This window comes from Anopheles arabiensis, chromosome 2, assembly GCF_016920715.1.
Source record: "Anopheles arabiensis isolate DONGOLA chromosome 2, AaraD3, whole genome shotgun sequence".
NCBI classification, from domain to species: Eukaryota; Metazoa; Arthropoda; class Insecta; order Diptera; family Culicidae; genus Anopheles; species Anopheles arabiensis.
In genome coordinates, this window is record NC_053517.1 from 55,808,628 (window position 1) to 55,835,461 (window position 26,834).

General features: G+C 37.8%; 2 protein-coding genes across 7 annotated transcripts in view; one reads left to right on the forward strand and one right to left on the reverse strand.

The window, feature by feature from the left end:
* Positions 1–4,047, reverse strand: part of LOC120894174 (dopamine receptor 1) — a 68,225-nt gene extending 64,178 nt beyond the window's left edge. Inside the window, exons 1-2 of one of the 6 annotated variants that reach the window (XM_040296607.1) lie at positions 3,982–4,047; positions 1,654–2,098 (exon numbers count right to left, since the gene is read on the reverse strand). In XM_040296607.1, the coding sequence (XP_040152541.1) occupies positions 1,654–1,710 (57 nt within the window). In that variant the 5' untranslated portion in view covers positions 1,711–2,098; positions 3,982–4,047. Of the gene's footprint in view, positions 1–1,653; positions 2,099–2,845; positions 3,169–3,844 lie in introns of those variants that run through there. The other 5 variants (XM_040296602.1, XM_040296604.1, XM_040296606.1 and 2 more) reach the window with 5 other exon arrangements.
* Positions 4,048–11,143: 7,096 nt separating this feature from the next.
* Positions 11,144–12,677, forward strand: LOC120895523 (cell wall integrity and stress response component 2-like). Its single transcript, XM_040298982.1, has 2 exons — positions 11,144–12,265; positions 12,337–12,677. Exon 1 carries the CDS (start codon positions 11,220–11,222, stop codon positions 12,150–12,152), a length of 933 nt encoding a protein of 310 aa, XP_040154916.1. The 5' UTR covers positions 11,144–11,219; the 3' UTR covers positions 12,153–12,265; positions 12,337–12,677.
* Positions 12,678–26,834: the final 14,157 nt, after the last annotated feature.

Sequence of the window (26,834 nt, forward strand, 5' to 3'; positions counted from 1 at the left end):
ATTGATGTCAGAGATGATGATGATAAATTTTCTCCCAATAACGCTTGCCACTTTTAATCTCACAAACGTACCACCGGTATGGTAACTTTTTTTTTCGTTCTTTGTAAAAACATTCCCTAAGCCGAGGGGCTTTCGAAGTAAAATTTTCTCGACATAATTTCCTACTGTCTAGCAACACGGCAGCGTTATAGCGATATAGCGAACGTTTCACCACTTAGCTCAGTGCCGGAACCAACACGAAAATTTGAGGAAGGAAAAATCTGACCACGATTTATGCGCTACCAGATAAACAAATTATCTTGTACGCTTTTCCTTTTCCCTAGGCCTCTAAGCCCATCTGTTGCTGGTATACTGACAGCGTACCATTCGCAAGTTAATTGATGATAATTCTTTTTATTCATTCTACTTCTCTACTACATTAGCAAGATTTTTCAGCAGACGCAGATCGAGAAGGACCTTCGAACATGGGTTCATCGTTCGGTTAGGCTTTGGTGTTCTCGAAGAACAGAACGATTCCACCAACGCTTCTTCTTTGCCTGCTCGACTCCGTTGATCCCAGCGCTATGAGAGTCCGTAAGAAGTGTGGTATCGAATAAATAATGGTAATGAAGCACTGATTGTAGCAAACAACCATGGAGGCGCCGGGTATAATTATTATGATTTCTGTGTACCGTGACTGTGTGAGCAGTGTTTACGAAATAACTTTTCGCCCATTCGATGCGAATTCCGAAGTAGAAGCTGCTAATTTTGCATACAAAACAATCATAAAATTGGACAAATAAGCGTTGACAAATCGTTTCTTGCCCTTGAGGAAGTTTTCCATTTCGCGAAACATTAGTTGGTGTATCTAACAAGGCATCGAGAGACATATTAACTTCATCTTACAGCCTACAACGACAGTTGGAATGTTTCACAGCACAAGTTGAAGAGCTTGTTTAAAATGAGATCTTGCCATTTACAAAGCCAGAACCGTAGGAAATGCTCTACAATGAGCATTTACTTCTTTTGCAATGAAAGATTATCCCGATATCACAGCATTATAAGTTTAAAAAAATACGTTCCATTACGTGGATATTAATTGATGTTCTATCTTTTCAATATTGATCTGATAAGCATTTACCGTCAATTACGATTTCTTTGTGTATATCTATCTTTCACAAAAATTTCCATTCAAGAGCTAGGTTGAATGAATTTAATATCAGCAATCTTACATTTTCAATATTGATCAAAGATGTGTACTGGGAGTATACGAATGTGCGGAAAATAGACCAAATTAAATAAATGGAATATTGTGTGTTGTGGTACAATAATCTCAGTTCATTTTTTTCGGCCATTTTTTATATTGCGTCCAATAGGATTCTGCACCATCAATTGCATCCATCAACCAGAACAGAGCGTAAGGATTATGTGGAATTATAAAATCAAATTCATTCGGCATTACGTCGGATTTGAATCGCTATAGAACCAGTACCAGTGCTGCCCGACTTCACTATACCAACGAACGGGGAGATTGATTGAATTGGTTCAGGTTTGACCAACATTTCGATCGAGAATGAACGGTGGAAAAGAATGGGTGCAAATATTTGCCTCGCTGCCGTCGGGAACGCCAAATAACGGAAGCTGTCAAATCGAAAACCAAAAATCCAACTTTACCGTGCTTGTACTGGAAAGGTAGCCTAGTGTCCGGATATCGATGATATCGATGTCCATCCTGGCGGGAATTGGCTTCAAATGGGATGATGGCTTGTTTCAGCTCCCTGTACTGCTGCTGCTGCTGCTGTTGCTCCTGTTTCTGTTATAACTTAGCCTCCAGATACGCCTGGGGCTTCAGTTGCACACGCATACGAAACCACACCCTTAATCGAAATAGTACACCAAACACGATGCGCTGCCTTAGTTTAGGTGCAGATGCACAAGCACGACTTTCCGTTGCCCATCGAACGGCGGAAAGTGCAATGTAATTGAATGCATTTTTTCAAACATGGTTAGCTGTCACAATGATGTTTAATTTATCATGCACGAAATACATTTACACTGTTGCACTTGAAATGAAAATTCACACACAGTATTCGCACCAACTGGTTCACTGGTTTTCATGCTAAGTAAATAAATGATCAAAAAACGCTTTTGTATACATTCACTGCTAAGAAACGCTATTCCACTACAATACTAAACATAAAATAAATTTCGTGCTCTCTCTTGCTCTCAAATAACGCCATTTAACAATAGTAGATTCTACTAAAGATTAAAATAAAAATAATTACTATGGAAATTAAAACTTTGTCCCTTCTTTCGACACAATTCCGTAAGGCACAAACTTTACCAACACCGCACGTCCTATTCGGATGGTATTTTTGTTCGCGTTTTCGGTTTTTTGCGCTGAACAGAACAACACAAGTTCGAACTTTGGCTTCCGGTTAAGCAATCTTTACACTCGAACGAGTAAGCGCTTTTCTTTCTTGTTAGAGCCGATGGTTCCGTAAGTTTACGCCACCAGTAACCCTTAACGGGTTGGTTTCGGGCAGGACACCCGACGCGGTGATTGAAGCGATTGTGATGATTCGAGAAGCAGCAGTTGTATGAGGAAACCACCGGGGAAAATTATTTTTTTAGTACACTTTTACAACTCTGCTGCCTAGGCATCACGAGACTTGTTGTCGAATGGAAATCACTTTCTTTCACTCGCCCGTGCACCGCTCCCGTGGACATGGGTTTTGCGATTTAGGAAATTGCATTTTGCCACATGGAAAAGTTGTGCTTTCGTTCCTCGATGTTCGATCACACGAAAGATTTGCTTGTTTCAGACAACTCTTTTTTGTTGTGCACTAGTAATATATTATTTTACCATTCACTGGGTGTTGCTCCCGTAACATAAGTTGCTTTTACGGTTCTTATAACGTTTGTGTGCGACAGTCACGACCAAGTTTATCGGAAATCCGTGGACTGTTAGACCCATGGTTGGGTTTTGTTTTTCACTTAACTGGAGCAACACCGATGAAAAAGAATTGATTTGAAGTCTTCCGAGAACGTTGACGGTGATGGATCAACGTAAAAGGAGTAAAGAATTCACTGAAATTTACTGGAAATAATATTTTTATGCTGAGTTTTTTGCCACGACCGACGGAATGTGTGCTGCTCTGTGGAAAACAACCGTTGCACTATTTGTTCCGTTTTCCAGGGCAGCTGCTAGAAGATTCGCTACTCATTGTAAGTAGCTATTTTTCTCAGGGCATTGAATGAATGATCTAATTTTCATTTCGTGCGAAGCAACCACTTAAATCGTCTCACAATCAATCCCTTCTAACCCCTGGCTTCGATAGAATACAACGCTTATAATTTGGACGCACTATTCAAATAGCTACACACGCATAGTTATGGAGTGCTAATACTGGCGGATAGAGGCATTATCACACGGATCAATCCCTCTAGCCGGCCACAAACAAACCGACACGTGGGCACGCAACAGAGTCTCATCTTTTATTCACAAGCTGCCAAGATTACAATCACCAGCCCTTCCCGCGCAAAGTTTCGCACTAGCCACATTTGCTAGGACTTATGTGCTAGCTTCTCCATTAACCTTTCACCATTACACGTTGCCCAGTTCCGAGCTTATGACATCAACGTCCACCGAAGAATCGCATTCGCTCGTTGTATTGGTGGTGTTGGACTGTTGGTTTGTTTCAATGCCACATTTGCCTCGCTACGCCAGAGGGCTTCCTGTGAATCGTGACACTTGTGTTTATAGCTTAAACTAAGCAATATGTGCAAATAAATTATTTTCAGAATTCACAAACAACAAAGACGATGATCGATGCTACTATCCATTCAGTTGCTTTCGGCTCACCCACTGCAGAGTCTTGTTTGAACTTCCGGTTAGTCAGGATGCTTGGAGATATGCATACCGTAGCATTGACACAACCATTACCACATATACATTAAATCACTACAGTTAACGCTCTGCAATCGATCCTGGGTCGTTACCATTACAGCCAGTAACATCGTCAACCGAAAGCTCGCTAGAAACTGACGAAGGACTTGTTTCGTGTGACATGTGCGACGGGGAACTGACTCCAGCAGCTTTCCTCGGCTTCGTCTTTTGAAGCATTCGGCTTTTTCTCTGCTCTTCTGTACTAGCCGTCTAGTTACTTCGTGAAAATTTCGGAATAATGAATACATGTATAAAGAAGAAGCATTCCAAAAATAAAGAACGAATTTAGTAGCATCAGCTGTGACAAGATGTAAGGAAAAGTTCAAATTACCTACAGTGGCAACAAAGAGCGAGAAATGAATGCAATCATGAACCAAAATGAGGGGAAAGTGAACCTTTCCGGAGCGCGCCATTTTTGGCGGTAAGCGGTTTATGTAAAGATGTATGTAAATTTAGTGAGTTTAGTTGCTATCATGTTTTTAGTGTTTTAGAATAAGCTATACGTTCATTTGTACAGGTAAATGTCTTCCATTATATTATTAAAGACATTGTTGTATAGTGCAATAGTTTAAATTATTTTTGTTTAGAAAGAATTAGAGCGATGATTTATTACATAAATCATTTTATTTTTACGTAATATTTATTAAATATTTACCAAATTTTAACAATTATAATAGTTATCAAATTATTTTAAAAGTCGCGCTTCGATTAGACACCCCCCCCCATTTACATTAAAATCTTTCAAGCACAGCAAGTTTGTAGTTTGAGCCTCTTCAATCAATGCTCTATCGTAGCTTGCATATTAATTACTTCTGTTAGAATGTACCATGAAGAATAATTCATCGTACACCATTCTACTCTTCGAAGTTGTTACACAACCATTGAATTAATCCCTCTTCTTGGTTTGGCACGTTGCATACATGCTCTTACCTTCATCGTAGCTGTTGTAGCGGACCCATTTCATGTTCTATGTTCAAGCTCTTGTACGAGGATATCATTTGTTAAGATGCTTCGAGTTGGTCGCACAGATATTAATCGTTTCGTCACACATGGAGGTGTCATTATTTATTGCCAATCTCATGACACAGCGAGTGCATAGTTTTTTTTTGTAGAATTTCCTTCGCATAATGTTGACTACAATAATAACAATCAACAATACTGTATAGATTACTACAATTGAAACTTTTAAGTTAGTTTTGATTGGATTTGTTTTATATACTTTGCGTTAGCAAAAGAAAATAATAAATATAATATTGAGATATTTGTACACGTGAAAGTTCTGTAAATCTTGAACTTCAATCAACTTTTCAATTTGAAAATAAGAAATAACAAGATAAATGAGAGAAAAAAGCACTAATGCACTCTGTTGTACGAAGATGATGGTAAACTATGCTTACAGAAGCTTTTAAGCTGCATTTTACATAAATTGCATAATCATTATGATTGCAACTTGCAGATTTTGCTCATGAATTTTTCAAAACCATCCGAAAAGTAGAAACTATTTTACAAGAGGAAATTACTCGTCTTTATATTTACTTAAAACATTTTTGAGTACATGGAAACAATACTATCACCGCCTGGCTCCACGAGGTGAAATAAACAGCGAAATGAACTATTTGAAAGGTGAAATATCTGAGGTACAGCTAAAGGGTTGGGGAAGATACAACATCCGCTTTCAAAATTCACTTTAAAAGAACATTTTCTTATGCAGAAAATCCCCTTATTGGAAGAAATGATGAATTATTGACTGAAAAAATGACGAAATATTTGATTTTGAAGTTACTTAGGGAACGGTCATAACCTCGCCGCATGCGATTTTGCCGCAAGCTTTTATATGGGACTAGTTAAGGCCCGGTAAAATCTACCGGATGTCCTCAAATTAAGAATTATTTTCAAACTCTACACGTTCAGTGGCAACAACCATAACTCAAGGACCTATTTGTTCTAATGCGTTACACCACAAATGTGTTAACCTTGTAACTTCTTGGACAGTTACTGCACTTTGCAGAAACGTTAAATATCGTTGAGGCTACTTTTGAGCCAAGTCACGCAATTTTGTATTTTCGAACTGATACGTTCCATGCCTCTGTTGACACAAATGTATAATTTTTTGATTATTATTTTTTAGTTATCGGCGTGATTTTATGGAAAGCATAGCTAAATAGTAGCCTCAACAACGCGTTCATTGAATAACGTATTGATGTGCAGTGGATTAAAAAAATTAGGGTGCCGCTACTACATATACAACATGTTTAGATCCAATCCCAATTGCGTACTTAAAAACATACAATTTTTGAAATGCTCACTTCTGCTTCAATCCATTTTGTGTTTTTTGTGCCCATAGATGTAAGATTGAACTATAAAAATATGATATTGCACGTGGTTCGAATTCCATTTCTACTCTTTTTTTCGACTTATGTTTCATATGTTAGGTAATAAGTAATCGATGCATAGAACATATTCAATGTAAATTTTCCCGGTCTTAAATTTCAAAAAGGTCATTTCCAAAAACGCCGTCAAAATTTTATTTTATTATCCTGAAACTGGGTTTGAAGTATTCAATGGAATGGGTATATGAGTATGAGACAATTGTTATTGTTGTGCCAAATATCAGATTTCGACAGTGAACATATCCCCTCAAATAACCATTCCAAATGTGTATTTCTAATATTCCAATCTATACTGTTATAGAAAAGACTGGTTCAACACTGTTATAGCCTTTCCACATAAATTAACTAAATTCACGTTTACTTGCAAACTACTTTATTTACTCTTGACGACCCACATTTTTCAGATTTTGCTTCTAATTTGACGTGTCCTTGAATATAACGTGGTTGTTCTTAATCAACGGTCTCGTAGTACAGTCGTCAACTCGTACGACTTAACAACATGCCCGTCATGGGTTCAATCCCCAAATAGACCGCGCCGCCATACGTAGGACTGACTATTCTGCTATGGGGGGGAATCAATTAGTCACTGAAAGCCTAAGCCCACAAATGGGTACAGGCAGGCCTTGACCGACATCGGTTGTTGAGCCAAAGAAGAAGAAGAAGAAGTTCTTAATCAACACCATAGTACGGTGATAGCATCACATGGTAGATATCGCCATCACTCTTGATAGATACAGTCAGAATCTTTTCAGCCTTCTTGGGCACGCTACAGTAAGCATAGTTTCATTGTGGATCATTCTGCAGTTGATGCTGATCCGGCTAAATGCAGTGTGCACGGTTGTCTCACCTAACGCGCAGTATGTTGCAGCCATGTTGCGCAATGAACCATCTCTCCCTTTAGTGCTTTGTTCCGGATGGACATCCTGAAATAAGTAGTTCTTCCCGCCCGCGAGCAAATCGTTACAAATTTAAATTTTAACTTTCAAGCCATCAACATCCGCCGCTTTCTTGCTCGGAATTTCAGCAAGGCTTTTTAGCATATGGCCGCTTAGGGTCTCTCGGCTACATCTGCCTCTTATTGTCATGCGTTGTCCTTGTCCCGACTCAGCCAATATTGCGGAGTAGTAGATTTGAGGGAGTAGTAGATTTGGGGCGGTCCCGGGGTACTTGGTCGTCAACTGGAGCGACTCAATAACATGCCCGTCATGGGTTCAAGCCCATGGACCGTCCCCCCGTAGCAAGGATTGACTATCCGGCTTCGTGGTAATAAATTAAGTCTCGAAAGCCTATACAGGCCGGCATGGCCGCACGTTACGCCAAATAGAAGAAGATTTGAGGGAGTGTACATGTTCGACTTCCTGGGTATAGCCACCCGTTTTACAGGATATTATGACGATGACGACGGTGTAGGTAGTATTCGAGGCGCTTAAGCACCAATAATGAGTATGGTTGGCTTTATTAATGACTGAATGAATTGGAATATCAACCATTTCACAATTAAGCTAATTTGGATAGTTTTCAAACATGTTTTTTTTTATATTGCCTTGAATATCTTGATTAATAATGGGAAGGGTTATGAGATGGGACACTTTATCATCAGGTGGCTAATTTGCAACTTTAATTATTAAAAAAATCATTATATCCAATACCATATGTTTTCAAATCGGTTTGTGTAAACAAAAAATCTAAGTAACCATTGCCCTCATTTCCCGCAGGATGGCAGTGTGGCATGGAGCAATTCCTTTCGCAGCAACGCGCGTTGCTAAGAGAGCTATGCTCTCACCGCTTTCTCTCTCTCGCTGAATGGTTACTCTCACGTCATTGTGGCGATTTTCGATTTTATATATAGTGAGAAGATTTGACGTTAATGACAGCACTTGCGAATCATAAAATCATTTGATATTGCCGCATCGCCGCATGTGGTTTTATTTCAGATGTCAAAAGTTTAAAATCATATCAAATAATGATTATCTTTACAAAGAAACAACAAAATATCATAATAGTACCTTTAAAAGCTAGAAAATTGAGAAAACTAATTTCTAATTTACTAATTAAACTAATTTATATAAAATTACATCGTTTTGAGCAAACATTTTATTTACTACTTTATTCACTTATGTTTGAAATCTTAGGTTATGAATCGTTCATGGTAGGCTTTAAACATTGTATTTGAAGTTTTTCTATTATAAGAAAACATTATAAACGTGTTTATTTGCCAAAAATGCAGGTGACCATTTCACCCCACCTAACCATTTTGCCCCAGGTCCCCTTACACTTACATATTTTTCATGAAACTTTCACACAATTTTGCTCTGGGCTTAACAATTCGCAATTTGCAATTTTCGGACGCAAAGTTGGCCGACCGCTGATCTAGGCTAATGTATTATTGAGCTTAGCTGTCTATTGATCTATTGATTTACTCATTGTTATGTAAAGCAAAATATGTATTTATAGAACACAAACTTTAATTATTTTAAAAATTGCGCAATTTCAATATTACAAGGCGAGCAAATGTGTTGTAATAGTTATAACGAAACTCACAAGCTATATAACATTGTCATATACTCCTATAATAACATAAATAATATTCTTCTTCTTTTTTAGTGACTTATTAGTGGCTTGGCTTTTAGTGACTTATTGATTACTATAGCAAGATCGTCAGAGCCCTACGTATTGGAACACGGTCCATCCAGGGCTTGAACCCATGACGAGCATGTTGTTAAGTCGTACAAGTTGACGACTGTACCACGAGATCGGCACGATAAGCACAACATAAATAATATTGATGATCATTTTTAATTGTTGGTTCCCAATATGAAACGTAATGTACTTTCTACACGTGAGTTTCACTTTGATCACGTTCTAATTTAAAATTACCTTGCTTTTAAAACAAGCCTTATTACTGGACTGTTCAATAATAGTCGTTCAGAAATGACAATCTTTACTGCTTTTTCATTCAAGATTATCTTGTTCAATTGTACTAATAAATGATGAACTGTAGCATGCACATTAACATTATTTTATTATAACGTAACGAAAATAGCTCACCACATGACTGTTTATTTAAATGTAATAACCTTTTTTGGACAGCTCGTACACAAAACAACAAGACAACCATATGCTACGAGTCCAACGGCGTATAAGTATTCTCCTTTGCTTCTATAGTTCCTGATGTAGCTATTGTCCGTCAGAGACGGGTTCTGCATTCGTATAAAAACATCAGGTCAGCTTGTCTGCTAACTTTTCAAGAATTTTATCAAATGTTTGGCGGCAAACATAACTCTACTTCTACTTGACCAATTTTATCTGACATCTTCCATCTCCGATCGCGCCTATCGCGTGTTCATGTTTTGGTGAGAAATGACCAAAGGAAGATAAATTTCTTCGTTTGCGGATCTCCGCAGTCCGACAGCTATTCAGTACAGGTGCGTACATTGGAAACGATTCAACGTGAAACGATACGTACATCGCGCAAACGCTTTCCGGTTAACATGGGGGCATATCCAACACAAACTCGGTGGGGTGGAACCATTCTGATTGCGATAGTGATTGTGTTAATTATCTCAGTGCGAATATCCAGTGCAGCGGATTCAATTTGTGAGCGTATCGACTTCAACGACATAAATACATGGAAGGTGCAACAGTGTTCTGGGTCGCCTCGCGAGATATTTCGCCTAAGAACATACGCTTCGTCACCCTTGTTTCGCCCGTTTCGTGAACGCATTACCTATTTCCTCTCAAACGATGTGCGCGGTATTAGCTGTACGGAATCGATTAACAGTTTCTATATGAACGCTTTCACGGAGATACGCATGATCTATCAGCTAATGTTTAGAAATCCTTGCCTGCTGACCCTGATGGTATACGATTTAGATGTAATGGATCAGTTTGGGGAGCCACTTCTGGCACAAAATTGGACAACCCGTGCGCAAACATCAACGTGGAGTTTGTTTGTAGGAAAGGTGGAACGTGAAATACGGCGTGCGAGAATACAGCTTCAAGCTGATATGAGTGCAGATGGAGAGTTGGCAATAGAGTACATAACAGTGTTCAATCCTCTCGTGCTGGAAGAATTTTGTATGGTATTGGATGAATTTTACACAACGACAGAGACGACAAGCAGGCCTACCACAAGGACTACATCGATTCCGTACACGACTACTAGGCGAACTAGAAGTACCACAACATCCACAACAACCACTACTCTTCCGTTCACTACTACCACTACTCAAACAACTACTACTTCTCCTGCGACTACTACTACTAGTACTACTACAACTACGACCACTTCTACAGCAACTGCTACTACCACACCTACTACTACCACACCTACTACTTCTATCACACCTACTACTACTATCACACCTACTACTACTACCACACCTGCCACCACTACTACTACCACAACAGCTACTACCACACCTACTACTACTACCACAACAACTACTACCACACCTGCAACTACTACCTCATTTACTACTACTACTACCCCGTCCACTACTACTACCACACCTTCTACTACTACTATAACATCTACAACTACCAGTACATTACCTTCAACCAGTTCAACAAGTCCTATTACCACTACCACGACGTCTACTACAATGATGCCTACTACAACTACAACGATCACAATCGCTTCTACAACTACTACCTTTCGATCTTCTTTACCTACTACCACTTATACAATTACTTCTTCTACTAGTAATACATCGCCTACCACAACTACAACTTCTAGTGCTACTGTTTCTAAAACAACAAACACAACTTCATACACTTCTATGAGTTCATCAACTGCAATGCCAACGACATCTTCCACCACTACTGTTCCTACAACATTTTCGATAATAACATCTGCTATCTCATCAACACCAATTACATTTTTCACAACAACAACCGATATGACCGATTCACCATACACCACACAATCTACTATACACACAACGGAATCTGTCAGTACTGCTAAGTCGGAGTCACCTGATAGTACAACCACTTCTGTGATGAATACAACAACAAGAAGACGTCGTACTACTACTACCACCACGTTCAAAACACCAACCATATCTAGCACCTATACAAGCTTTCCTGATTTTAATGGAACGACTGCTGAAAATAGTGTCCCATCACAAAGTACAATAATAAGCACCCCCAGCAGTAGTTCGTCCACTGTACACTCACCCAGTACAACCGTAGCATCTAGCAGCTCAAATCTTCCATCTATACCACCGACACAAACTACCTCAGTGCTGTTCACGACCGAAATATCTACGCAAGCTACACCATGGGATCGTTCTACCACTACAGAAATGCACTCCTCCAGCACTACTGATATTTCTGGAACAGAGCCTATGGTGAAGGTACCAAATGCATCCTATGCGCTATGGATAGCATTAAGTGGTGTGTTTATCGTTCTATTTATCATTGCATCGGCCATCGCTTTATATATCTACGTGTCGGGGGTAGAAATTCACAATGCACTTGGTAGTATTGGCCACTTTTTCGCCTGTAGCAACAAACTCAGCCGCTCGGCGAACGATGAAGACCCTTACGGCACGATGCAGCCAAATAATTTTGACCCATTCGATGCCTATTACAACCAACAGCTACAACAGCAATTGAAGAATAGACTACGTCCCAAACACAACAGTGTAAGCAGTATCAGTAACAACAGCAGCAAAGCAATCCGCCAAAAGTATCCCAAATTTAACGTAGATCCCTATCGGCATGCGACAATGGAGGAAACAGCTAATGAATCATCTTTTGATGCGCCCCGCTTCGAGCTGATGGACGATATCGACGTTATCAAATACAAAAACAGGCTAAATAAACTTTAGACATAGTCAAAACTATATTTTTCAGTTTATCACAATGATGGGAACAAAAGGCAATACATCAGTATCTTATCGACGTAAAATGATGGCAGCATTCTTTGAGCACTCAAGAGCAGGTGATTCTAAAATACATGTATGGGTTTGTCAGTATGCATTCATAACAGCGGGCTTGCACCTATCATTTCAGAATGTTTGACCAACACATCAAGATGCATTCACTTTCAATGGCTCCTTTGAACTGTCGGGGTTGAAACCAACAACACATTACAAGCAACGAAACAGCTTCCTAACGAAGAGCTTCACTCGTTCTGCGCCTGTCCGTCCGAACCATGCTTACTAATGGGGAGTGGTGTTCATTTCTTCCTCATGTGAGAATTCATGCGAAACACATACTTTGCGCAATAGTTACTTCGTTGGAGCGAGCATTGCACGAATCCACTGATGTGTACTAAAAGCCACCTACGTCGAAAATTAGCGTCAGTAAACAGACTTTGATTGTTTCTGTTCCTAGATGTCACCACATGAAAATGCAAATATACTGACTCTGAATTAATCTCCTGCGAACATTGATTATTGTCACGCATGGTTTGAAGAAGAGTGTCATAACAATAAAGTAAATCTTTTACATTCACCAAGAAACGCAAGATTAATGAGAGTGTATTCTGTATTCCCAAGAAATTCGCGATTGCAATCTAATTATTTTCTCTCATGACATACATACTGCGAGTTGCTCTAAAATTATCTTCATCGTAAGTGTTGTTATGTCATCAATTTCTACGCCGACCCGGTAAAAGCTACGATACCACACTACCCATCAATCGCTCCTTAACATTGGTTCATTAATTAGTGGTCACTGTGACGATGGTGAAATGAAGTAGCATACGCCAAACTGTTAAACGCATAAAGTCATTTAGCAGATAGCACTAATGATGCTATTATGTGAGGTTCGGTTCGGTACCGGTTAGAAGCCAGAATGATGAGTTTTCCTCAAGAGCACTAAACTCGACTATTCATACCAAAACTTTAATTCCTCTTTCTTAGTGTGGTTTACTGCAGCAGTAGCATCCTTCCAATTGAAATAGAACAGCATTTCGGCATGAACATATCGGCCAATAAATGATCAACAAATTAAAGTACAAGAACTTTTAAACTCATTACCGAAAAAAATGCATGAAAATCGCTGAATTTAAGAGATATAATCAAAGCGAATTCAAAAAGGAAACACTTATTGTAATAATTTCAATTACTACCTCATTGTTGATGTATCGTAAAGGGATATATTATTTTAGCCGAAAGCATATCAAGCCCCCACAATAAATAAATGTAAGCGTAGGGCAATCAATTCCCTTGGATTCAGCTTAATTAAAAGGACTGGTAGTGAAAGTTACAACCAACGTAATGGTGGTAAAAAAAAAGATTGCCATACTTCAAACTCGTAAAATATTCCGGCACAGAAGATTCTCAAACTACCTACCGTAGGCGAAAAGGATAAACTTTGCCAAGTATTATAGAAACTTTTACCGGCACAACGACACGGAAGGTAGACGCGTTGAAACATCTTAAATTATGAACGATGCACATTTTTACCCGGGAGATACTCTAATTACGGTCGGTTATAGTTTGAATGACATTACGAATAGGCGATCTTCATTTTCTTCCTCCTGGAACAGACCGGTGTACATACTTTCCTTAACTTTTGCCAAGATTTTCGTTGGCTATCATTCGTATCATGCTAAATGATATCTGTATAGATTTAATGAAGAACTGCCCACTACTACATATTCCATCAGGCTCTTTGAGTGCTGGAAAAAGAAAAAAAAATAAGATGAATTGTATTTCACTTCAGCCAAACAACTCGTTTGATTGAATTCTCTAGACCAGTTCGAGGCAAAACAGAAAATAATCTTTGATTAATTCTTCCTGATCTTGATTCACATTTTTCTTGTTATCGTTCGCAATCAAAAGTTCTTAGTAAATTTAATGAATTGAAGTTTTTTTGCTAAGAAAACTAAATTAAAACATTATACGCTGGTACAACCGGTACAATCTTTGTTATTTCATTTATTTTATTTTTTCACAGACTTGAAAGAAGTTCGCGAAAAAGGATTTGTTGTATTCTAACTGATTTTTCAACGACTGTTTGCAAATTGTTGTATTCCATTCGAAATGGAATTATCAACTGATTGCATTTGTTGGAAGAATGTGTGTTATTGCTGACTTAATTGTAGCATGAGTTATTTACGTACCATCCTGCAAATTTGATTCAATTTTGAATGCGTTAGATGACTAACAAGGATACAAATATTTGACGAAAGATAATAAAGTCATTTTTAGCCATGCGAAGTTAATAAAGACCTATCACACAGTGGTGGATCTAACGGTAGGCGGACTAGGCGGTCGCCTGGGGCCCCGCCGATTTAGGGGCCCCGTAGATCGCCATTCTATAGTATGCCGTATGGGCAGACTACTATTTCAAGTTTACTGTTCAATAGTCCAACAGCAAGTTTAGTAACACTAACCCCCCCCCCCCCCCAGCAACATTTACAGGGGCATCAACTCGTCCTTCCGCCCCCGTAGGGCCCCCGATACCCTTAATCCGCCACTGCTATCAGATATGAATCGAGAGTCAGATCTTACATTGTTACATTTGATACATTTCAATTGATAGTTAAAAAAACTGACATTTCTAATTGGGTTTGATGTTAGTGCGTTGATCTAATTAATTTCATAGCAAAATGACTTATAATAAAAACGGTAATGATCGGGTAACGTTCCCCTGCATCCTTTGCTTCTTGCTCTTTTTAAAAATTATCATCTTTGCAATCATTCCGGTGTTTTAAGGTCTAACAAAGTAAAGGCTACATCCTCGTTCGATCTTGCAAAATCCTTTATATATCATATTTAGATCAATTGGTAATTTGTTCATTTTTTGATAATTCTGCAAAATAGTCTTATCGACGGTATGATTTAATTATACCATCTTATATTTATAGGGGGCGATTTAGGAACCTTGTAGATCGATAGTCTACGATAGTTAACCTCCCACCACCTCCGCCCCCCGTCAGCAATTAAAGTAAACTTTTCAATCTCCCAACAGCAAGCTGGGTGCAAGTAACACCCCCCCCCTCCCCCTCCTGTAGGGAGCATCAACTCGTTTTACCGCCTAGGGCCCCCGGTACCCTAAATCCGCCACTGAGTATATCACTAATAGTGAGGTGCTATTAGTGATCTATTAGTTCCATTTTTAGAAAAGTACAGTAAAATCGTTTAGTTTTGTTGTTTAATGCTAATATACGTTGAGCGTCATTGTCTCGCGTGACATAAAGTTCATAGCTCAATTTTGCTTTGTCCGATACAGTTGAATAATGTTTGTGTATCAGCGAGATAAATGCCAAACTCAAATAAAGTTTAACTTATTTTAATTTATTTCTCTTACATTTATAATCAAAAAATAGGTAGATTGGATGGGTGAATTGAGCTTCTTCAAACTACGCGATGTGAAACTTATCATCCCAATTCATCGAAAACTCATCATATTTCAACAAGAGCTAGCGCGACATTGTCGCGCGAGACAATATCGGGCTTCGTTTATTTGCACGGTTATCTTGCACTGATGTTGTGTTTTGACAAATTTCGCACAAGATGCGCTGTTGTCTATATATAAGGCGACGGACCTAAGTTTGTCAAGAAGATACTACGCAATGATCCTGTGACATTCTTAATATGAAATTGATGATGGTTCATGAAGTCAAGAAGTCATCAAAATGCTCTGATTAGGCAGTGGTTATAGATAATATGAGTACAGATTTTTTACCAATGATGGAAAAACACAAACATTGGCTTAATAATATTTTTGATAGTTTATTATTTAAAGTACTACATTTTGAAGATTTATGTTTTTTTTATAAGACTTCATAAATACATTCTTATGTTTGATTTTTCTTGACATATTAACTTCAACTTTTTTCACAACAAAGTGCTAATTTGTGAAGAAAAGAAAACCTAGAAAGTTGTGGTGATAATTTTCTAACGGTATTGATAAAACATCAAAAATCTTTAATACAACCACTTTCTATTTGCCTGCATAATCGAAAACAATTACATGGTTGTTATAAATAAAATCCGATCACTTCTTCAATTCCTTATGAAATCAAACCGATTTGGTCCTACTTTATCTCGCTACAATCGACGCGCATATATCCGAGCTTTTTTTATTTGCTTTACTCATGAGGAGAACCTCAAAATCGTTGGTTACACTTCCACCAAATCCAATGATGTACCGAAACCTCTCAAAACTCAGAGACCTTTCAACCACTCAATTTATCTCCATTTGTTTAAACCAATCAACGCTCGGCGGCAAACGCACGTTTAACATCCTTACTGGGGGAACCGTAGAATACCAAAATGATAGCAAAAGCAATATCGTTGAGAGATAAGCAAACTCTTTTCTTCACTTGTCTCGATACATGGGCTTGAACCGCTCAATTCCTGTGCGTTTTTATGTTGCTTTATCCATCCTTTTGCCAACAACCGTTACGGAAATGCCTTCGGAAGCAATATAATAACTTAGCAGGGAGAACGTTTGACGATCGGTAGGCCAAAGCAAATCTGCCATCACTATGTATGCTCTACATACAACTTCAAATGAAATTTGCATGAGAGATTCCTTCCCCGATGGTTTCAACACCATTAATACTTCTAAATTTTGTTTACATCGGTTTTTCTTTTAACATGATAACGTTATTTTATCAGTATTGGTAGGTTTGCACGAACAAAATGGGAAAAATTGATAGAGAATCGAAAATATGATCAAATCATGCCAGTTTATTTATGACTGAACTCTGCTATGACATCAGTAACTTACCTTAGTTTTAACGATATGCAATATTTCTACATTTGAAATTTGTTTACGTAAGTGGTGTTGTTGGGAACTAAAACCAAGGCGGAATGAAATTCTTGCCAAAACGATTTATTAAAATATAACGCGCCTAATTTTTTTTTTCCACAGTTGGTTTTGAAAAAGGGCTGATTCCTGTCTTGCGGCCATTTTTAACCCTTTTCTTAGGTTACGCTTCGTGATATGTTCGTTTTACGCTCGTTTTAAATGTCCCGTTTATGACAGGTAGTTGGATACCTTTGATGCGAGGTTCCAACAGGTGTGTTAAAATGTTAAATCAATATCACATGCTGTATCATGATGGCTACTATCACAAGCTATCGATGAACATTAATAGAAAGAAGAAATTAATTACATACCTTTAATACTTATATATTTAATTCAGATTCGGAACTGAATCAGTGACTTGTCGGAAAATATTTGTACGGATGATATGTCATGTTTATACCGATGGGTTTTATAGCAAAATTTACATTCTTGGCATAAAATATTTATTCATTTATTTATTTCGACAATTTTAGGGTCTGGTACTAAAACTAATCTTGCCTATTACCGAGTGCGTACAAATCTAATATCCTAGTTTTAAAGCTCTGCGTAGGAAAATGATAAAAAAGATTTGCTTCGAAATATGTTTTGCATCATAGTTATGTTTACTTATTTTTACTATTCAGGTCCAGGTAATATATACCAGGTCTCCGCAAATTCTCCGAGGCAGGCAAACTTCATGTTGTTCTCAAACTTTTGACGTACAGTAGCTGAAACCCTAACTCTTGCGCCTCATTTCTGTCATGCTTTATATCAGACATGTGTTACATTTCATGCTTCCTGGACTGTTCTTTGTAGTGGTTGTAGCGGCGGATAAGTAAGTAAGTAAGGACTGTTCTTTAAACCAAATATCGCAATACCTTCATATATCGATCGAGCATATTCTTGAGTTATCATGTTAAAACTCTAAATCAACATACGTTGTCTGTTCTATTCGAGCCAAAAAGTTCAAAACCACCAATGTTGAAAATCAGACAATTGATGATACACTAATGATAAAATGGATAAAAGTGCACATCTTGTGGACAAGATGTAGAATGAAATAAATTCTATTCTAAGAGACAATTTTAAGATTTTTTTTCCTTTGTGCCTGTTTTATCTTCATATACGCATAGGTAAAGCTACTTCATAATTTTTAGTAGGTTTTGAAATTCCCTTTACTATTGCAGCGAGAGTAAATTTACTGAATAAACTGACCCCAAAACGAATTAATTCTTACGGTAACGCTATCTGCCTCGCTATTAATTGTCATCTAAGGAAATCAGTGTTCTTCAACATTGGCCTGGACTTTTTTTCTTATACAGCAGGTCGAATTGATTTTTTCACTATACCATGCACCTCTCAGTGAATAATTAGATTTGAAGAAAGAAAGTACCTAGCGAGCCTAACAGGCAGGTCCTTCAATACCTAGGAAAGTGGTTTTTAATTACTGCCTGTAAATGTACTAAAGTTAAACTGGTTTAAAATCTTATCATCTAGATATTATTAGGAAAATAATCAAATTAAAATTATTAGGCCTTGGGCTACACATAAACCAGGCCAAAGACCAAACTGATAGTGGCACCATCAGTGTCGCTACCAAACAACCAATGCAAACTTACGTAGGCGTGACGTACAGATAGGTGAACGCACTTTTGAAGTCGTCCCTCAATTCACCTATAAAGGTTAAAAGTTCAGCAACGTCAATAGCATGGTAGCTGTGTTGCGCGCAAGGATGCATGCTGCCCAACCGTCATTCTACAGACTGAAAAAAAACAGATCACCTAAAAGAAACTGTCACGACGGACGGAACCTGTGGCTATATAGCACTTTTATAGTACTCATATACGCCTCTGAGACATGGACACTGTTCAAATCTGACGAAACCCTCTCAGCTGCGTTCGAGAGGAAGATTCTCAAAAGGATGTAAGACAATGGACAAATATAAATTAGCCAGCCTCATAGTACAGTCGTCAACTCGTACGACTTAACAACAAGCCCGTCATTGGTTCAAGCCCCAACTAGACCGTGCCGCCATACGTAGGACTGAATATTCTGCTATGGGGGGTAATCCAAAAGCCACTGTAAGCCAACCCCACAAGTGGTACAGGCAGGCCTTGACCGACAACGGTTGTTGAGCCAAAAGAAGAAGAAAAAGATAAGACAATGGAGGGGCCGTTACAACGACGAGCTATACGCGAGGTGTACGGCAACCTCACTGTCGTGTACCGTATTAAGCTCGCCAGGCTCCGGTGGACTGGCCATGTTGTACGCATGGAAATGGACGACGGAGAAGTAAGTAACCACATATAAATGCACTAAAATTAAACTATTTAATAACCTGATCATCTAGATATTATCTGAAATGGAATCAAATAAAAATAATTAGTCTCAGCTGATATGATTACCGAAGCTGATTATTAGTCTCAGCTGATTTGATTACCGAAGAAGTTTCTTCCAAGTATGGTCATGCAGTAACAACTAACATTTTTTAACCATTAACAAAAACAGATAAGAGTATATTCAATGTAAATGTACAATAAATCGGTGTTAAGTCGCTGTTTGCAATTTAATACATTTAAATTGAACTTCATTGGTTCGTCAAGTTTTTCACATTTTCGAATGTACATTAAATACTCACACTTTACTCAGTTAAACTTTTTTGTTAACACTATTTAGTTTCCTAAGTTTATTCTGCTGTAGCAGTGCGATATCAATAAAAAAACACTACTGTTTTTTGTTGCCAGAGAAAATAGTTTTATTGTTTATTGCATTTTAATTGGTTCTATTGTCCTGTCTTGTGTTACACTTGGGCTTTGTTAGTTTGCACGAGCCTTGCTGCACACGCATGTATCTTTAACGCACTTTCCTTCATCGAAGTCCTTGGCATGGCACCGCTGTAGACAAGCCTTAGCAGCGGCCTTCGGATTTTTGCTACTGCAGACATCGGCACTGAATCCAGCTCCGAACAGCGAGCACAGAGCGAGGAAAGCGAACAAGAATGCGAAAGTGAATTTCATCTTGAAGCACTACTTCTGGCTTTACTTTCCTTGCAAATGCTGCACGACAACCGAAATCTCCCTTTTATATGGTCGGAGACAGGGTAATGAATTGCTCATGTTTTGGAGACCTTCCCCGAAGTCCCTGGAAACGCCAAACCATTTGTTCAAACACTTAATGAAACTGATGCGCAAAACAACTGTTTAATTACAGGAATATTCTAGATTTTCTAAACCTCTGCAAATGGATCATACGACAAGCCGATTTTACAAAAGTGTTATCAGTACCGTGCGCAAACAGATATTTTCGTTGTTTAGCGACTGTCCAATTTTACGTGTCAGGAGGAAAATGTTAACTCTGTTGCCATATTACGTAGATTTGTATAAAAAGACCCAAAAACAAATTCAGGTGAACACTTTTAAAGTAATTTCATTTTATAGTTAAAATTCAAGAATTTTTATTATTTTGTTTCCTCAAGTGTTTTATAAAGTTATATGCGTTATTAAATTAAAATAAAGCATAACCAAAAATTAAATAAATTTAACCTATTTTAAATACATCTTCTTCTTTCAGTAAAGAAGCTTCATCGAGCAATTCTAAACTTTTTTGCTGGCCTCAACGGTCTTAAACGCCTTGTGTCTGCCAGCATGATACTTACTGTTCCTAAAAAAATGTTTAAATCAGCATAAACCATTATGTTTGATTAAAATACTTTTTTTTAAATACAAAATTTACGAGTTGATCGTACGAGTTGACGACTGTACCACCAGACCGACCATAGATACAACAATTGCTTTAATTTATTTCATCACTGTCCTGTAATGCCTACAATATGGCATAATGTTCTAAAAACATCCAAGAAAACCAACATTTTATATCATTTTTGACAACCGCATCGATTGTTCCCGCTTCGATCGAGTTTGGGAAAGTGGCTGATAGACTGTGCAATGTCTTTTGATACGTGTAGTTGGATGAATCTGATTGATGAAATTTCAAATGCTAAATTAAATGCTAAAAATTAAAATTCACGTTTTTATTTAAACCTTTTTAAATTAAACACGTTTTTATTACACTACTAAATATTGTTAATAGAATGTGTACTATGAGATATTTTTTATATTTATTATAAAATTCAATTTTGGCTGCTCTAAAAATGTGTAACAAAGTTGCCAAAATTAATCATACAGCATGCGATGTAGGATGAATAATATTTTTGTACACGTTTTACAACGTTTTCCATCACACTTAGAAATTCGTCACGTCATGGAAGAGTCATAGAAATCCCAAATCAATTGATGATCTTTTTTAACTTACTCGGTTTTTTTCTTGATTGGCACAATAATCATAATCGATCAAAGGCTGCCATAAGGCACCACTGACTTTGATATCTAACAGCCACTTTCCAAAACTCGATCGAATTCGGATGGAAGCGATTGTTAAAATGTCCTAAAGGTGGTTTCTGTGGATGTTTTTGAACATGTTGCTTAATTGTACGCATAACTGCACAGAGTACTCACAAAATATATTAAAGCAACTGTTGTATCCAGGCAATAGCAACTATCGTTCCTCTCCTATGGAGTTTGAGAAAGTGGCCGTAAGACTTTTTCGTTTTCCCATAACTGGATAAATAGGTGTTGTAAACATTGATTTTTGTATTGTAAAAGCTCGTTTACGTGCATAATAAGCCAGTTGTTATGCATGTTGATAGTTGATAGTTGATGCATCTGCATCATGCATGTATATGAAATGTTGTTTATTTTACTATATCATCTAAACATTTTGATCTGATAGTCGGTAGCTTGTATCTAATTAGGCATATTTATAAATTAGTAAACTTATAATGATAAATTATGTAAATATTATATGTTAATGGTAGAACGCACAAAAATCTACTATTTATTTATAATAGCTTAATTCTTTTATTGTCACTGTCAATGCACTATAATCACACTTAAGAACAAACGCAGTTGCTATTTAAACATTGGCCTCCTTTGAATTTTAAATCAACGCACTTCAATGGACAGATGATTGCACCTGCAGAAGGTAGAATTTCTCCACAAATCATATCAGCTTTGGTTTCTACGGCGAAGAATATCAGCGATGCCAAGGTCGTCGCAGCGAGGAAGAAGGAAAAAAAATTCATTTCCAATTCTTATTTTGTGATGTTTAATCTATTCAAGTAATCTTGCTCGTGTACTACACACACGTGCTATTGTTCGAATTGAAGGTGTTTTATACTTTGAATAGATTTCAGTTAGCCAGCCCACACAAAACAGCACTTTATGGCTTCAACAAGTACAACGCATTTCTGCGAATTTTCACCAACTTCAGCTATATTCCACCTGATTAAATTGAGTAGACACAAACAATCTGAATCCACATCGTGTGAATGACATATGCAGAACAGTGCCGGTATATATTTTTTTAATTTCTCTAGTCTCGATACAAAAGCAAATGTTGTATAAAAATGATGATAAGTCTTTTAGATAGAAAAAATAAACTTTGGTTTATTTTTTAATTATCAAACAATTACATAAAATAGTTTACTATCAATAAAAAATGATACACGTGATAATTTAAGTGTTACATTAAAAGACGAAAGACATTGCATTTTGTTCCTACAGCTGAACATTACACTTTACGTGGCACATATAACGTATGCATTTCATTTGTTTGAACAAATGCCTCGCATCTGCAAAGAAGCTACAACCATGGAACATGTATTTTATAAGAATTTGGAGTTTGTCTCTCGTTGGGATCGGTTCACAAAGAGTGTAAAAATGGCTAATCTTTTTTTTAACGAGATATGATATTTCTTTGCTCATCGAGGGTTTTAAGAAACAAGCTATCAAACAGAAATATTCCCCTAGTTTAAGTAAAACACTACTCAACTTAGTTGTATTTGTCGCGGTTATCACGATTTTTTGAAAAAATGGATTTAATGTACTAGTATTTTTGAATAAATATGATGGTTTTTAGACTCTTATTATTTGTTTTATAGGTTTCGTAAAAGCAAATTTGATTATCTTTGCTCTTTGAATTATTTAAAAATGGTTACAAAAAGGTAACATATTTTGCATTAAACAATATGTCTGTCAACTCAGTACTACTCGAGAAGAGATTGTACTTTATTTGATATAGTGTTACTTTTAGTGACGTTCCTATGGATTGATTGTTTTGATTCACGTTGACTGGAATAAAAATACCAAACTTTTTTTTCATTTATGTTGATATAAAGTAAAATAATTCGTGTAATGGCATACATTAATAGCAAACGTAGGCAAAAGACCCTAAATTTGTGTGTAAAATGCACATTTGCGACAAATTTCTCTTCTTGAGATTTCGGATGTTTCATATTTTGTTTTGTTTAAGTGTTCGTTAACTGAGAATCACTCCAGTTAGCGAACCTCCAGTTAAAAAACACTCCAGTTACAACACATCCAGTTAGCGGTCATCTACTTATCATTTAAAAAATATTTCACTACTTTAAGCGAACACTGTTTCATCTCATGAATTACATAGCCAAAGTGCGGATTAGCGAAGTGTCGATCAACGATCGTGAGTATTTAAAAGGAGAAGACTCACGAGCGTGCACATGCGTTTAATCACCCCAAATGCAGAAATCATCACCCGGTTATTTAAAAAAAACAATCTAAGTTTAATTTCTACAGTGTACAACCGAGCACTTACATAACTGGATGCAAAACTCCATAGCTATTTTAAAAACTTCTCTTAATGATTTAAAATATTCCCTTATATGCGCGCAAACCTTCACAGCAACTTTGCAAACATTTTCTAACTATCTGAAACATTTCACCGATTAGCTCAAATAGTCCATTATATGATTTGAAACCCTTAAAGTCATCCAGCGTTTACTTAACAATAGTTAATTATATAAATCCATGACTGTTGAATGAATAAAACGGCACAAAATTATAATACCACATGAAAACATTCAACATTGGTAAAATAACTAATACAGCTTGCGCTATCTTTAAATAACTCCGGGTTTTTTCACTGTGGGCTCATAAACCGGACAATTGTGGCGATTATTCAACAAAATGCAGTTTCCGTGTCAATAGTGTTGTTTTATAAACAGTATTGATTAGTTATGTATCAAAGTGCGTAGTTTTTTATTAAACTATATAGTACAGTCTCTCCCAGAGTTACGCGAATAATGCATTTCGGAGACATTCGCATTACTCAGATTTTCGCCTAAGTCGAATATCACGTTTTACAGCCAAAATATATTCGATGGATAATAATTTTTGATTGAGTTTAGTTCATTCATGTAATTTATAACTTATTCGATGAAATTGGTGTAGCAAATTAGGTTAGTTCTGTGTTTTTAGTAATTTAAAACTTTTGAAAATGTTGTAAATTATTCTTCATTTGACATTTTATGGAGATTTGTATTAATTTGACAACTGAACTGTCAAAAAATAAAAATTCGCGCAACTCGAATTTGTGTAACTCGAGTGTCGCGTAACTCGACTGTATAAAATGTCCCCAATAGTAGTGTGGCCAATGGGGGTAAAATCGACAGGGCGGTACACAACAGTGTGTACATTAGTCTCATAGAGAACTTCTGTGCCCAATAGGGGCCCCACGGACAAAGAGGCTCATACTTGGTGTTTGGTACTTTATGTCTAAAAATGATCTAGAGCCCTTGATAATTGTTTTATTATATCATTTCATAGACTTGAAAAAACGATCAGGCATAATTATTCGTTGTTAGGCAATATGTTAGATCGTCATCAGGAAGTTGGTGATCTAGGTCGTTGTTTACTTGTCTTGTGCGCTGGTGGGTGAAGTACTGGTCAGTACTTCGGTTCCCGCATTGCACTACGATCATTTACACAATAGAGAGGCAATACAACGGAAGTTTACAAGACTTGCTTTAAAATGCCATCAATTCAGAGGACCTACAACCATGCCAAGTTATCGCTCGCGTTGCCTTCTGCTTGATCTACAGACGCTCGAACACCGTTTTAAGGTAAACCAATGAGTATTTGTTGCTAAAAAATAAAAAAATAAAAAAACGAATTAGACGCTGTTTATTAGAGAAGAGCAGCAACTACGTGCCTTCGAGACCTCTTCGCTCTCGTAACTTGCTTGTTGGTGAGAGCAAGCGTTCCTTATATGGATACAATTAACTGTTACTAGCAATGACAAGGCAATTCAATACATGGTCTAATCAGTTTGATTTTAATTAAACGACCAAAGCCTTTAAAGAAAATATTTTATTAATTTCCAATTTTGGCGACACAGGATTGAGGCACATGTTAGAGGAATAAGTTAGGGATTATTTGTTGATTAGCTAAATAAATAAATTAAATTGTTAAATAAATAACTAACTAAATAAACTTTAGGGGCCCAGTAGTCGAAGGATCTGGAGCATCTCCCCCGCCAGCAAGCCATTACGGTGAGTTTGAATCAAAGCCAAATGCAATATCCCCCTGACACCAACAAGGGGCCTCAACTCCTTTTACCGCTTACGGCCCCCGACACCATAAATAAGCAACTCCTTCGCGGATGACATCGACATCATCGGCAGGACAACAGCGAAGGTGTGTGAGGCGTACACTCGACTCAAACGCGAAGCAGCAAGAATTGGATTGAGAATCAATGCGACGAAGACGAAGTACCTGCTTGCCGGAGACTCAGACCATCTGGGAAGCAGTGTATTAGATGACGGCGACAATCTCGAGGTATTACAGGAGTTCTGCTATCTCGGGACGGTCGTTACTTCGGACAACGACATCAGCAGCGAAATCCGGAGATGCATTGTTCAGAGGAATTGTGCATGCTATGGGCATCACCGGCTGCTGAGATCCAGAAGACTTCGAGCCCGCACGAAATATGAGATATATTGCACATCGATTCGCCCGGTGGTCCTCTACGGACACAAGTCCTGGACCATCCGAGCGGAGGATGCAAACGCTCTGGGCGTGTTTGAGCGACGTATCCTCCGGTGTTCCCATTTTTGGCGGTGTTCGAGCATGGAGCGTGGAGGAGAATGATGAACCACGAGCTTGCTGAGCTGTACGGTGAACCGAGCATCCTGACGGTGGCGAAGGATACGATAGTTGGGGCATGTCATGAGGATGCCGGACTCATGCCCCACCAAGAGGTGTTCGACAGCGATCCTCAGTGCAGCATAAGGCGAAGGGGATCACAACGAACTAGATCGCTGGATCAGGTGTCTACATGGATGGGAGGCTGCAGACAGTGACCGAACATCCTGGAGAATTATTGTTAACCGGGCCATGTCACATCGACGTGTTCTATCGTGAGCAGGCCAACTAGAGAGCTAGAGAGAGAGAGACCCATGACGCAACCCATTATCAAGTCTTGCGAGTTGATGTTTGTACGACGAGACCGGACTAATCGTATATAAACTTAATCCAAAAGCGACATTTCTTCCTGATGCCATAAACTTCGTCTTCTTGTTTTTCTTTTTTGCCGTAACAACCTACGCGGTCATACCAGCCTATATAGGCTTCAGAGACTTATATAATATGTCCAAGCATACGGAAAGAAGGACTTTGCTTCAGGGAGACGGTCTAGTGTTCGTAATCGATACAGTTCGGCCTTGTGGGAGCCAGTAAACCAATAACCATTTTAATCCGACGATCATTTGATCCAAGATTTATCGAACCGTGCTGAAAATAGCCTGGGTCTTAATACCCTACATCTAAGGATCTAAAAATATCTTTTTGAGACCCGCAAACAAGCCTATGTATAAATTCGTCATCATTGTT

Bases quoted from the DNA above. Each gene is read 5' to 3' on its own strand.
- LOC120895523 (XM_040298982.1), top strand. From the start codon at position 11,220: ATGACCGATTCACCATACACCACACAATCTACTATACACACAACGGAA.